Source organism: Hyaena hyaena, unplaced genomic scaffold (genome assembly GCF_003009895.1).
Source record: "Hyaena hyaena isolate Hyena2069 unplaced genomic scaffold, ASM300989v1 scaffold_146, whole genome shotgun sequence".
Lineage (NCBI taxonomy): Eukaryota > Metazoa > Chordata > Mammalia > Carnivora > Hyaenidae > Hyaena > Hyaena hyaena.
Window position 1 is genome coordinate 1,267,651 of NW_024080778.1, and position 14,341 is coordinate 1,281,991.

The 14,341-nt window shown below is 35.9% G+C and overlaps 1 protein-coding gene across 2 annotated transcripts in view; it reads left to right on the top strand.

The window, feature by feature from the left end:
- Positions 1-14,341, top strand: part of COL25A1 (collagen type XXV alpha 1 chain) — a 455,910-nt gene that overhangs the window by 349,436 nt on the left and 92,133 nt on the right. For both annotated transcript variants that reach the window (XM_039238752.1, XM_039238753.1), the window contains exons 11-12: positions 8,828-8,854; positions 11,083-11,127. In XM_039238752.1, coding sequence (XP_039094683.1) covers positions 8,828-8,854; positions 11,083-11,127 — 72 coding nt within the window. The remainder of the gene's footprint in view (positions 1-8,827; positions 8,855-11,082; positions 11,128-14,341) is intronic.

A 14,341-nucleotide genomic window follows, 5' to 3' on the forward strand; every position in this document is an offset into this window, starting at 1 on the left:
AGTGACTTGAAAAGCTCAAATGCAGAACTGTTGCACTCCTTGGAGATCAAAGCCAGAGTGTTCGGGCATGCAGAGAGCTGTGACCCAGCCCTGGCCTCCGAACCTGGCCTGCTCCCTGTTCCTCCCACACGTACCTCATCCCTCAGCTTTATGAGACTGGAGCTCTCACCTGTAGACATTCTGGGCTGTTCCCAGGATCAAACTATATCCACATGCCTCAAAATACTTTTTCTTCTTCTTCCAGTTTATTGTGCACACCAGTGGTGTGGTTCACCTTTGGAAGAGCAGACCCGAAGTAGAGGCAACTCACAGTCCTTGAAGTGAGCTTGTTTTGGGGGCAGAGAATTCCAGGACGCCTAATGCCCACAGCATAGTCTGAAGCCCAGGGGCAGGCTACACATGAAGAGTGCAGCCAGAGAAAACTCTCTAAAGCATGGGCCCTACAGAAAGAGCCCTGTAACCCAGGGCTAAGGGCAGAACAGAGTACATGTGTCTTAATGGATTCTTTTACAAATAGATCTGCTTTATTCACCTTCTTTAAGAAAATTTCATGCACACTCATGCATACAATCACACTCCTTCACACTAAGCTAAGTTAGAAGCTGTCTTTGCCTCTCCTCCATACCATATATCAGGTCATATGATGATTGTGCTTGGTACTTATTGTGCATAAACTGAATGACTGAATGCTATAAATCAGTGAGTCAACAAATCAAGTACTAATACAAAGGAATCAGCTTTTATATTTTTCTCCCGATAGGTGTCATTGCATACCGGGAGTACGAGTAGGCAGGATAAATCCAACAGAATTACTATGAAACTTCTTTTTTCTCCTGCATCTCTTAAATTCTTTAGTGTGTTATGGGTTATTTGTGTATCTGTGTTCATGAATAGGAGTGGCTTAACTAAAAGACTTTCATGAGGATAGTGGAAAAGTAATTGTATCAATTTCTAGTTGCACTGTGTGGCTACAGTAGAGTGTAAAAGATTTAGAAGAAATCTTAGGAATCATCTAGTATTTCACTTCACAGATAAAGGAACAGCTTCAGAGTGATTAAATAACTTGACCAAGATCACAAAGCAGTCAGTTGAAGAACGGGGCTGGAATTCAGTTCACCTGACTGAATTCTTATGTGTTTTACACAGTCTAGATTTGTAGTTTGTAATACACACGTGGCCATTTAAATTTAAATTAATTAAAATTAACTAAAAATTTAAATCCAATTCCTAAGAATTGAACTAGCCACACTTCAAGTGTTCAACGGCCACTTGCCTTAGTGGTTAACATACTGGATCTAGTAAAAGAGACCACTGCCATCATTCCAGAAAGTTCTGATGGACAGTACTGGTCTAGATAGAAAATAAACCTGAATAGTGGATGAGCATATATTATAGTTCTAAATTTATGTCCTCCTTCTGCTGATCATAGGATATTTAAACATTAGCAGCTAGTGTTTCTCAGCATTGTTGATTTAAAATAGGAAAAGCACTTACACTTTACTCAATAGAAATATTTTTTTACTGAGTGTAGTGTACAATGATAGACCTTTGTGAACCATAAATTTGTTTCCTTTATGGCACGCTAGGGAAGTGTGCTTAATCACAGAGGGCAGAGGAAGCCTGTTAATTTTTCCTTCTTTCCGGGTCATTTCCATTTTGAGTTCAGCAACAAGAAACAATTTATTAAATATTTAGAAGGAATGGAATGAGCTAATTTCAGCTCTGGATATCTGGTGAGAGGTGATAGAGTCTCTGTTTGGGGACCTAATCAGAACACAGATTCTCAAATACCTAGCTTTGCCTTTAATCTGAGGTGGTAGCCTTGGGTCCTGGTTTTGTTAAGTAGTGAAAAAATGTATTACTTCTTTAATTTCCTGAGGTTTAAGAGAGCTTCCTTACAGAGGTCACAGCTTCATAATCTTGAGAAAAACCAATAAATGACTCATCCCTTTTTCCCCAAAAACTCAGCACATGAGATGGAGAAGTCAGAAAGAATTTTATTCTTTTTAAAAAAATAATTACTCCATTTAAAACTTTTTAATCAAATATTCACGAATTTCTATAATGACATGTCTTATCGATAGTCTCCAAAGCAGACCTGTTTTTAGAGGAAATAATGGAAATTATTTCATAGTAAGAATTTGAAGTATAATAGAAATTTTGGAATTATATAAATAATTAACACAAAAATCCCAGATACTTAAAGAGAAACCACTGCCTAAAAACTAGGAACTCCTGGGGTACCTGGGTGGCTCAATTGGCTAGGCATCTGAGTTCAGCTCAGGTCATGATCTTGCAGTTTGTGGGTTCTTGCCCTGCGTCAAGCTCTGTGCTGACATTTCAAAGCCTGGAGCCTGCTTCAGATTTTGTGTCTCCTTCTCTCTCTGCCCCTCCTGTGCTCATGCTGTCTTTGTCTCTCAAAAATAAATAAACATTAAAAAAACTTTTTTTAAAAAAACCTGGAATCTCCTTCCAATGATAGAGGTATGATGGTTTGAGTGGTAAAATGACGGAGGAAATCCATTAAAAGGAATTTAATAATATTTGTATTCATTAATTCATTCTTTCAATTTAATCAGTATTTACTTGCTAGGCCCTGACCTAGGTACTGAGAGTGCAAAATATATGACCTGAAGAATTCGCTGCCTAGTCAAGTAGATTATATAAATATGTGAAAATATTAAGATCTAGCCAGTTAAAATGTGCTTGAGGAGCACAGAGGATAAAAACCAGCTCTGTCTGGGTGCCTCAGAGAAGTCTCACAAAAGAAGTGAGTTATGACTGGGCCTCGAAGAATTATTAAGAACTTCACGTGAAGACTAATAGGAGACTGCTTGGGAAAATACACATGATTAAGAGTGACTAAAGACAGAGTCCATGAAAGACTCAAAACAAGATATGAGGCTCTCCCGTCTCAGCACTATCCCCCTCTTTCTTGTTTATGCTGTGTTCCTTCATACCCAGTTCAACTAAATCATTGGCTTTTACACTGAAACATTTTAGCACACTCTCTTATATTCTAAACATTTCCCAATAGTTCCTAGTTTGGCATTTCCACACACTTAAGCTATGAAATCTGAATCTTGTAAAACATGACTTGAATTATACTCCAGACATACATATAATCGTGGCTAGAGTTTATGCTTCATGACCTTCCCTCATCAAACATCCAAGTAGAATATGGAATTTTATATATCTTAAATGAGTTCTTCTTAAGTAAGACGAATTTTCATTATTTATTTCAAATTTCCTCTTACTCTTTATAAACTAGGTTAATGTGTTTTCTGATCTTGTGAGGCATTGGGCCAGGTTAATGTTTTTCAAAAGCTATAATTACAGTCTTTTATACAGTGTCCCTGAGAAATTCTGATACTAACATTTTATGACTCCAGAAGTTAGATGATATGTGTTATCATTCTTCCCTACAGAACCTGACTTTAATGTAGTTTCTTCATTTTGTCTAACTTTTATTAAATCATGGAAAAATTCTTAACTCAAAAAGGAAATAATTTTAAATGGCTTAATAGTGTGGGGCTTCTATCCTCCCCTTCACAGATGGACCACCTCTTTCTTGTTCCCTGTGTTTTTTATTACAGAAGCTGGTTGTATATTCTTGTACCCAGAAGTGACCAGCAGCTTTCAAAGCTTCAAATTTTACTGTTAGCCATCAGGGACACAACAGGAACTGTGTCCGCCCCCCTGCTCACACAGAACATCATTTCCTAATAGCAGGCAACCAGAACTTGCCTTAAAACACCTCCCAAGAGGCAACCCAAAGCACATCATTTAGAAACTCTGCATCCTGTTTAAGTAATTAATACCTCAATCAAATTTGTACTAATATCAGTGGTGTCAGAAGAATTAATTAATTTTTTTCCATTCCATTTCATTTCATTTCCATTCCATGATCAAGCTTTTTTTTAATTAAAAAGATTTTTTAAATTAAAAAGTGTTTTTTTTAATTTTTTACAAACTAGAAAGTGCAGCCAATGCATAATGGTTATAGAAACATCCATTTTTTTCACTGTGTGCTTTGAAGATTAATTTGGATTTACAATTCTAACCATGGCTTACATAATGGCTTTCTGAAGTACATTAGAGACCTTGGACCTATATCCACATCCACAACACTTTCCGTATTAATGAGATTGTATAACTAAGTTGATTTTTGGTTGGCTGTGTTAATTTAGAAGCCACGTACCAAATTCCTCCACTCATTCATGCATTTAGAGGTAATCCAGAGGCTATTAAAATATGCCAGTAGTGTTAGAATGACTTGGGTAAATGCAAGGGTGAAAAATCTCATGAATATCTTGAGACACTGTTGTCTATGGTACAAGAAAATTTTGATTTATTTTATGTATTTATTCCTATAATTTTTATTATTCTCAAAGTAAATACTGTTGTGCTTGCAAAAACCTATAAGGCCATACAAATATGATCTCCCTTCCCTATGATATCCCCACCCTTCAAATACCTACCTGTAGCCTCCTTGGTGTTCTTTAAACACACTTAACATGTGCCCACCTCTTGGCCTTTGTACTTGCTATTCCCTTACCTAGAACATTCTTTTCCCTTCTATATGCAAGCTTCTGCATGATCTCTTTCAGAGCGCTGTCCAAGAAACACTTCATCACTGAAGCCTTCACTAACTACCCCCCACATTTTAAAATACTACCACATCTCCTTCTCCCAATCCTTATTCCCATTTGCTTTAGTGCTTACCACCTGACACACTTAATATTTTACTTATTTATTTGTTTACTGTCTTTTTCCATTCACTAGAATATGAAGTCTAGGAGGGCATGCAGTTTTGTTTATTTTGTACTCTACTATTTTCTCTGCACCAAGAAAATTGCCTGATACTCAGTGGATACTAGAAAACTAATAAGTGGATGAATTAATGAATGAATGCAAAAGGATTCACTGAGCAATTACCATATATCAGCTACTGTGCATGACAGAAGACATTTAGTATGAGGAAAGAAGTAACCAGGCAATTGCTATACTGTTGGTAAATTCTGTGAAAGAAGTACTGTCTCTTAGGGGTGCTTTGGAAAACAAAAGAAGAGGACTTAAGCCCATAGGTGGGGGCGCTGAGCTCTGAATGATGGAATGGGTAGAGAAGAGAAGACCAACAGAAGAAAGCCCATTGTAGGAGCAGACAGCCAACTGCACAGAGGTGCAGAGATGTGAAAGCATGGCTCATGTGGTGAACCGCTCCTCTTAACAAAAGTGCTGACCTTTCTCAAAAGCTATGGAAAGACACTGAAGGGTTAGGTTATCAGCAGAGGAAAGGTAGGAACCCCTTAGCCTCCTAGAAAGCTCACTCAGGCAGCACTATGCAGAGAGGTGGAAGGAGACAAAAAGCTGATTGGCCCTCAGGTAGATGCCCATCAACTAGGTGGGAGAAAAGAGGGTTTGAACAAGGGCACAGGGAAAAAGCTGATGAAGAGGGCAGGATGGAGTGATTCCTGAGTAATTATCTGATGGGCTAGGGGCAGGAGGACTAAAAGATCGCTCCCAAACCTGAATAACACACTTTTTGCTGAAGGCAATCACCAAATGAGGACTATCATATTTCTTTGACTTACTTGTTCACCATAGTCTGCTTATTTTACATAATCTTTAAAAATGGTGAAGGTAAACAGTAAAGGATATCAAGTGTGCTATCTAATTTCTTTCTTGTTTATAAGTTTTGCATAGCTCTCCATGGTCTCTTCCAAAGGATCATAGAAACCTTGTTTAAAAACTTGTCTGTATCTAGATGAGTGATATCATTACTCTGGACTTAGAGTTTTTCAATGGTTCATTGGGTTATCTTTTGAATACATCACCTAGAACCTATACCTAAATGAGTATATTTTAAGGTTTAAATTATAGTTTAACAGAATTATAGTTTAATAGAATTCTTTTAAAAATCTTAAAACCCTAGAATAATTGACTATAATTTTAGGAATGATAAAAGCACTAGTTTGACAAGTAGTGAACTTATGACATGTTTCATCTGAGTCATTATTTATAATGACTTTTGAGCACACTGAAAATACAAATAAGTTTAAGAAGATTAGTTAACGAATGGCTCTATGGGATTTGCCCATTACCTTATTAATTTATATCTGTACTGAAAACCAGAAGACTATTCAGATGTGAATATCTTAATCAATTGTTAGCAACATACTCTAACTTCAAAATCAATTTTTTAGCAGTGAAGTTTTCATTGATAAAGTTAAATTTAATAACCACAATGTCACAGATATATAATGGGATTATTAATTAAGAAAACTCAAAGCACACCCATATAAGCAAAATCTTGATTAGCAAAATAACTCTTTATGGTGTCCACATGCCCACGCATGTGTGTGGGTCTATACTTACTCAAATGTGTGTCTGTGCCTTATACCCAGCTCCACTTTATTCTCACTCCCCTGCTAGTAACAGATGACACTCTCCTTGGCTTGCTACCATTTTTCTTGCAGTGAATTCAAAGGAGTATATGCACATTTTTTGTAGCTGAGAATATATCCTTGGCAACATAGTTATGAATAATCCACAAGACATGTATTCACAATTCAAAGTTAATGTTACATTTTTAAAACTGCTTTTATTTTTAGAGTTTAGCAAACATAGAAGTAATTTCCTAACTGTGAAGAAAAAGTTTTTATTTATTTTCTCTAGAGCTATCCTTTGATTTTCATGAAATATTGTGTTGAAATAGACAATTTAATTTTATGGATTTCACAGTTATGGGTAGTCTTTCTAAATCTTTGATTCACTGTGATCATGCAACAGAGACCAAATGGGAAAATACCAGATATGTTAGTTTCTTTAAAACACTTGATTTTGGATTTACTCTGATTTCCCTTCCTGGGTTGTCCATCAGTGAAGAAAAATGTTCAATTGTACTGAACAATATTTTTAAGTGGCAAAGTTAGGTTTATATGGGAAACAAACCTTTTTGAATTGAACATATACATTCTCAGTCTAAACATTGAATTAATGCACCTTTTGTTATATGATTTCCTTTCTAACATCAACATTTTAAGAAGTAAAATGCCCTAGAGATGCTTGGGAAAATGGACTCACTGACCGTGATAAAACCAAGTCTTCTTTACTGTCAGATGTCCGATCACTACAACTTCCAAATTCTGCCTTTACTTAGCATTAGCATTCACTTCCCAAACAATTTACCCAAGTGAGAGATGATTAAACCTGTTTATGTACTAAGGGGAAGGAACTAGTTTGAAGCAGCAGGCTCTGATGCAGATGCAGGGATAATTGATGGAGAAGGATCCCATAGGACAGAGGCAAGGATGGATTCCAGAGTCTACTGGATGAATCTGCCTGCAGAGGAGGAGTGTCTCTTCTCCCTGTGACATAGGAAGGAGGTCCACGTGGGTTTGAATTGATGAGAGACATGATGTTGAGGGAATTTACACCTGATAGCCTCTGTTTTCTCTGCAAAATCTAAAACAGGGAGAGTTTTAAATAGAATGAGATAGGGAGGGAGTATGTCTGACCGCACAGATATGCCGGATAACAAGCTCATTAAGAGGTTGGTTGGTTGAGTAAATAAAAAAGGAACATACAAAGGTGATATTGCACAGTGCACTCTAAATAACCTAAAGCTGATTTTATGAGGAAATTCTTAGTCTTCCTGTGAGGATTACGAAATAATTTATGAGGAACAGATTCGCTGAATGTTCCTAAACATTGTGTATTTTTCATAAAAAAATTATGCATGACTAATTCTCTCTCTAATGTGCACTCTACTGCTTTCTTTAATGTTAAAGAGTATGACCTAAGATGCTGATTATCTGAAATGTCATACATTGAAAATAGGCTAGCCATTTGTGAGGTGTAATGGAATACAGAGCTTGTTAACATGAAATGATAGAGTAAGCTAGCATTATAAAAAGTATAACTCTGTTAACATATACTAAAATTAAAAGTATTTTTGAAAGAATTGGAAAAATGCTTAATATTTTTTATTCAAAAACAGACATAAATAGAATTATAGATGTATGTCTTTGTGCTCTTTTCCACCATCTCAAAGTTGTGCCTTGTTCTACATCAAGCCAAAAGAATCCCAATGCTAACTTTGTGGTTGAAAGACTGCTAAATCTCAGAACTGCCATTATTTTCATTTTATATGTAAATATTCCCATTCAACTTCCTAAATATCATATTCTCTGCCCCTCCCCTAGCCCCCAATATTATAGGTTATGATATGATAGACAGCTGACTGCACATTTTGTTTCCTTTTCTGGTCCACCCTAGGTGCTGCAGTTGATCTCAGCATCCTCTCTTGTAAACAGGTTTTTGTGTAGGTCAATTGGGCACATTTCATAAGAGGAAGAATGGAGCAAAACCTGTTTCTCTGTGTTGCTATTCAATTATTTCCTTTGCAAATCTGCTTACCGAAGTTTTGCAGATGCAGAAGTCAAATAACATGCCTGTTTGCTGGGGAACCACCCTGAATTTTAACTGCTTCTAGCAGCTACATCTCTAGCCTTCTAAATGAGATTGATGTGATAGATTTGCAGGTATTTGAAGAAACAGATGCACTGGAACAGCAAAGATTCTTTTTTTAAAGGAAAAATAAGAATCTTACTGCATATGCTTAATGTTCATCAAAAGAGAACGAGAGAGAAGAAAAGACCTATTGTGTACTTCCAACCGATAATTTTCATTTTCCTTGATGTACAAAACATCAGCATATTTCTGCACAGCAAAGAGACCCTTGCAGACTCAGACAGTTTTAATTGGTCGTTTAAGTTTAAATGGTTACATTATTATGTTAATTGAATGGTTTTTCTTTTTTTAGGGTCCTCTGGGGCCTTCAGGACAAAAGGTAGAGTATAAACAGTACTGGGGAAGTAATTACACTCCCATTGCCTAATGGCTAGCATGAGAGGTGAATAGAATTAGCTACTGTAAGCCATGCTGAAGCAATCTGGTTTGTGCATTTTGCTTTCTAAAAATACAGTCATATAATGTGAGCCATTAGATTTCTAATCAACTCCCTTACAGAATATCTAGTATATCCGGAGTAAATTCTTTCTAAGCTGTCTGCCAAACTTGTAGGTTATTGAATTTTTAATTCAAATACTGGTAAAACATTGTGACAAAACTTAGAATTTCAAGGGTCATATGACATTGCAAATTGAATGCATGGTCCTGCTTAAATATATTATTACCAAATGACCTTGGAACTGACCAGAACAAAAGATGTACTTTTGGTTTGGTGATGGTGTTCTATTGGTACGCTATTGTTTTCCTTTGTTGAGGTGACTTCCTGATTGCCATTTCTCAGTCCTCAGAATTCACCATTACATTCTGGTGGAGAGGGTCTAGTGCTCCTAAAATTACATCAATTCTACAGTAGTAAATATATCAATAGCAGGTAGATGGCCCTTTGCCAACAAAATATCACTAAGTCTCCATTCCCTGTTACAACTCCCATCTCACAATGGGGGGAAAGGGATATTTAACTTGCAGAAAACTAAAGAAAACAATTGCATTACAACAGGTGGAAAAGTGATTATTCTTTATCTTTGGAATCCATCAAAGATAGAGACTTCTTATCCCCCAAGTGCTGGGCATGTGGCATCTGTTGAAACATAATCCTACAAACCAAGTAAAAGCCAATGAGTTGTGAGACAACTTGTGTATAAGAACACTTTGTCCTGCGCAATAATGTCTCTATTAAGCATGGTGTGAAATTGTAAAGCTACCCTAATCCACATGCAACCAGGGTAAAATTACTGCCTGAGGCTTCGGGAAGTCTTTTAATGACCCACTCAATATAATTACCAAAAGCACTAAGGAGCTTGCCATCTCAATTTGCTTTGTATATAATAACTATATATATATTTTTCATGACTGTATTTTTAATAGACTCTCTCTTAGAGCAGTTTCAGGTTTATATATACTCATTTAAAAAAAAAAACCTTTTTCCCATTACTATTAAAGAAATTTAATATTGTACATCAACTTAGAAAAATCTAGTGTGAGACAAAGAATGAACACATTTTATTTAAACATGGTTTCTCCAGAGCCTGAAAGGGGAAATGACATCACTATTTTAAAACATTTGTTGGGGCGCCTGGGTGGCTTAGTTGGTTAATTTTGGTTTTGCTCAGGTCACAGTCTCATGGTTTGTGGGATCAAGGCCCACATCAGGCCCTGCACTAACAGTACAGAACCTGCTTGAAGTTCTTTCTCACCCTCTCTGTCTGCCCCACCCTGTGCATGCACTTTCTCTTAAAATAAATAAACTTTAAGAATAAAGTAAAACATAAAAATAAAAACATTTGTTAGTGTTTCTATATCCAGGTAAATTCATAGATTTTTGTCAGGTGATATTAGCTTTCTTATCCTCAGTTCACCCCACCTATGTCCAACCATTCATAATCACCCATGCGCATGTGTACATGTGTCCCAGTGGGCATGCACATACACACAGGTAACAATATTTGATGTGCTGTTTCCTTATTCTTACTCACTGTTAATATTTGTAACCCCTTTTTTAGTCTTCGGAAGACATCTTCACAGTCACATGGCTTAAATGTACTCCCTGAAAGTCCAGGAGAAAATGCTTCAAATACAACCAACTTGAGTTTAGAGTGGGGATCTCCTATTTGACTAATTGTGGAACAAGTAGTTATTATTTTAATTACCTTTTGTTTTATGGTATTTAGACTCATGAAATTCAAGGGTTACTGCTACTGTAACCAGGTGGAATTAAGCCAATTTGTTTCTTAAAAGCACTCAAATTTAGAGCCAGATGACCTTCTGACCACTCTCAATATCAATTTGTGATGTGAATTTCTTTAAAATCATATTAGGATTAAGTGGATATTTGGAAACATGGTTAAATTTAACTGCATAGTTTCTGGGAATGCTTGATAATCTGCTTACATTACGTATTTGAATACAGTGGATAAGATCTGAAAAATTTAGCCTCCCACACATGTTTTAGCAAGGTAAAGTTATGGCTGACATAACTAATACAATATAAATTTAGACTTGAAATATTTTGTGATCACATCTACTTAATTTAATCATGTCTCTTCTTAGGGTTCTGTTGGAATGCCTGGAATTCCAGGGGTGAATGGTCAAAAGGTAAGTTCTATAGAATATTTTTTTTATCATTTTAAGGGGATTCAAGTCACAAAATTATTCTAGTTGGTAATGTTAGTAAAAAGTTTATATACTTATAAAACACTACATATGCTTTTAAATATGAGGACATTATGGTGCAAAAGATCAAACTAATTTAATTTCTAATGATACAGTAAATAGAAACTCTTAGAAAATTCTCCATTTTATTTTGATAAGTTTTGTAGGAGATACAGCTATGTCTCTCTTATAAATATACATGGAATAGGAAAAAAATTTGTGTTTAACATTAATTGTGATGAACAAAATACGCCCAGGTTATTCTTGTCATGACGAAAGTAACATGTATTATTTCTTTCATTAACAAAAGTTATTCTTACAGAGGGAGCCTATTGGAATATTCTGAATCTAGGAGTAAGCTCTTTTTTACTGTTAAGAAAAATTAGGATTTAAATAGACTTGCTAAGCTCTGGTACTACCCTTTTATTGTTCTGTTAATAATGATGCAAAGATAAAATAAGAAAGCCCTACAACTCTACATAGACTTAGCTGTGTGTGTGTGTGTGTGTGTGTGTGTGTGTGTGTGTGTGTGTGTATCTATTCCTACAACATACTTACTGGTTGGACAGAGCATCTAGCATCATCCCACAGGTGGGGCTGCTATTCCTTGCTTCCCAACAGTTCTGACTGGCTTTTCAACCTAGAATCTCTACAGAGACCAGGAAAGCCCGCCCGATTGGCAGCTAACAAAGCCAGTCTACCAGGAGCCAGGGAACTGAGCTAGGAACTTTCCTGTCTCCCTCAGAGTTTTTGGGCTGACCCTGTGAAATCCTATGACCCAGCAGCTCGTGTTCAACAGAGAATTTTAAATCCACACACTCTGGATTAAATTCTGAAATCATAATGAGCCCAAAGCTTACGGACAGAATAGTGCTCCTGTGACCTTTCTCATCTTGTCCATCTTTGTTTCTCTAATAAGACATTAACAATCACTATTAAAACCTACTGAGCTAGCAAAAGGCATGAATCTGAGACTTAGAGGCCACATGAATTTTGGCCAAGTCCTTGAATTCTCTGGCCTCAGTGTCCTCACCTATAAAAAGCGAGACAATAACAATTTCTACCTGTTAAGGACAATATGAGGATTAAATGGTAAGTATACATAAAGCCCAGTGTTAGGACAGTGTTTGATTTTATAAATAAACTTTTCCTTTATTTTATTTTAATGAAATTCCGATTGACTTATGTCTTAAAAGAGCTCTCTGTTTCCAGAATTACTCAATTCCCTGTGGAATTAATGTCCTCAACTAAGCCTTATGGTATCCCTTAGTCCACAAGCAAACACTATGCAGTCATCAGCAGTTAACTGTCCAGGTCACTGCTCTATTTTCCACTTAGTAAAATGCATATCTGTTTACTTCACAAATCCTGGTAAAGAGTGATGATTAACTTCCTATTTAGAACATGGCAGATCATGGAGGGAAACAAAAATCTGAGAGTATATTCATTCTAAGATGGATTTTTAAGTTACTTAAGATAATATTTACAGTGGACAAAATATGGATATAACAGAAATATTTTTAGCATTGTAAAAAACAAAGCTTGTACATCTAAGGTTAATGTTTTGCCTTTACTTCTTTGGTTTTTTTCAACTTTGGGACAGTCAGGAAAATTTATAGAAACCTTTAACCTGAAACAAAACAACTTTAAAACTGTCACATACATGTTTATGAAGACCATGTATTCTTTATTTTTGCAAAGGAAATATGCAATTTCCTTAGTATGAGAAAGGAATGTGACATTTTCTTGTCGTACTCACCAAGTTTAAATTATATTTCAAGGAGACAGACAGTTAATATTTGCAGTTTTATGTCTTGTTACACATCTTTATGGCATTTTAAAGTGTTTTCTATAAGGCCTAGGGAAGCTAAATAATTTCACACTTTTATGAAGGTATTGGCAAAATGTAACTTAAGATTGTTTTTTCTTATTACATAGAATTTAACCTAAAATGTTGTGAATGCAATTTCTGTTACCACTAGTAATTATCTACTATTTCCTATATCATCTTTAGGAAAATAAAGTGCAAAAACCATGAGTCTCCTTCATTGAAAAGCAGGTCATTGAGACAGTAAAAACAAAGATGGAAATAGAGTAATAATTCTGTAGTTAAGCATATGAAATGTGTTTTGGATCTCTATAATTTGTTTTTCTAAGAAAAGAACCTACAATAATATAATTTTTAAAACACCTAAATATTCTCAAACTGTCTTAAGAAAATATTTTTTTCTACATCACAATTTCACTTTTCCAAAGTACTGTTGTTGCTTAGAAAATAGTTTTCAGATGATTAATGAAGAATCTGATTTCTAAGCCATCAGAAATACAACACATAACCACTAGAAAATAGAAATATTCTTTTCCTTATAAAAAAAAAAGTAAATTGTTTCAAGAATATATTTTATTTGTTTTCCATCCACTCAGATTGACAAAATTAGTGATTGGCTTCGGCCAATAAACTTGGTAGTGGCGGTCTTTTTACGCTATTTTCCTTCAAATATTGGCACCATGACTGCTAATCGAAATATTTCTTATTTTTGTAATGTCTTCCAGTTACTCAGATTGTATTGGGAGAAAGGACTTACATAAGCATTAACACGGTATTAAGCCCCAGGCTAGTTGTTTCTGGCATCACAGTCCCCAAAGGGCTCCCAAGCATCCTTCTGTGAAAGATGTGATAGGACAAAGTGTGGACTCTGCAGTCAGAAGGAGAATGCTTCAGTTCCTCATCCTCATTTGGACAAGTTACACAATGTTTCTAAGGCTTAAATGTAAAATATAAATACAGACCTTGCAGTACTAACTAGGTAATGTCCCTAAAGTGAACGTAATGTTATCGATGCTCAATAAATGTTACCAAGTATCGATAGTAGTAGTAGTAGTAGTAGTAGTAGTAGTAATCGCACTGTAAGAATTTCAGCAGATGAGTCCTCCAGCAGGAGCAGAAGCCAGCTGACTCATGATAGGAAGAAGATGAATATGCAACTAGACACAGGAGGGTGAAATATGTCTCTGTACCGTGGCTTTCTTTCCACTCACCTGCCCAGGAGCACTGTCCCTGCATCAGGATGCTCTGTGCTCTTTCACCTCATGTGCAACCTTCGAAAGACCCTTTTCCTTTCTAGGCTCAAGGCAGTTTCCTTTGTAAAATGAGAGC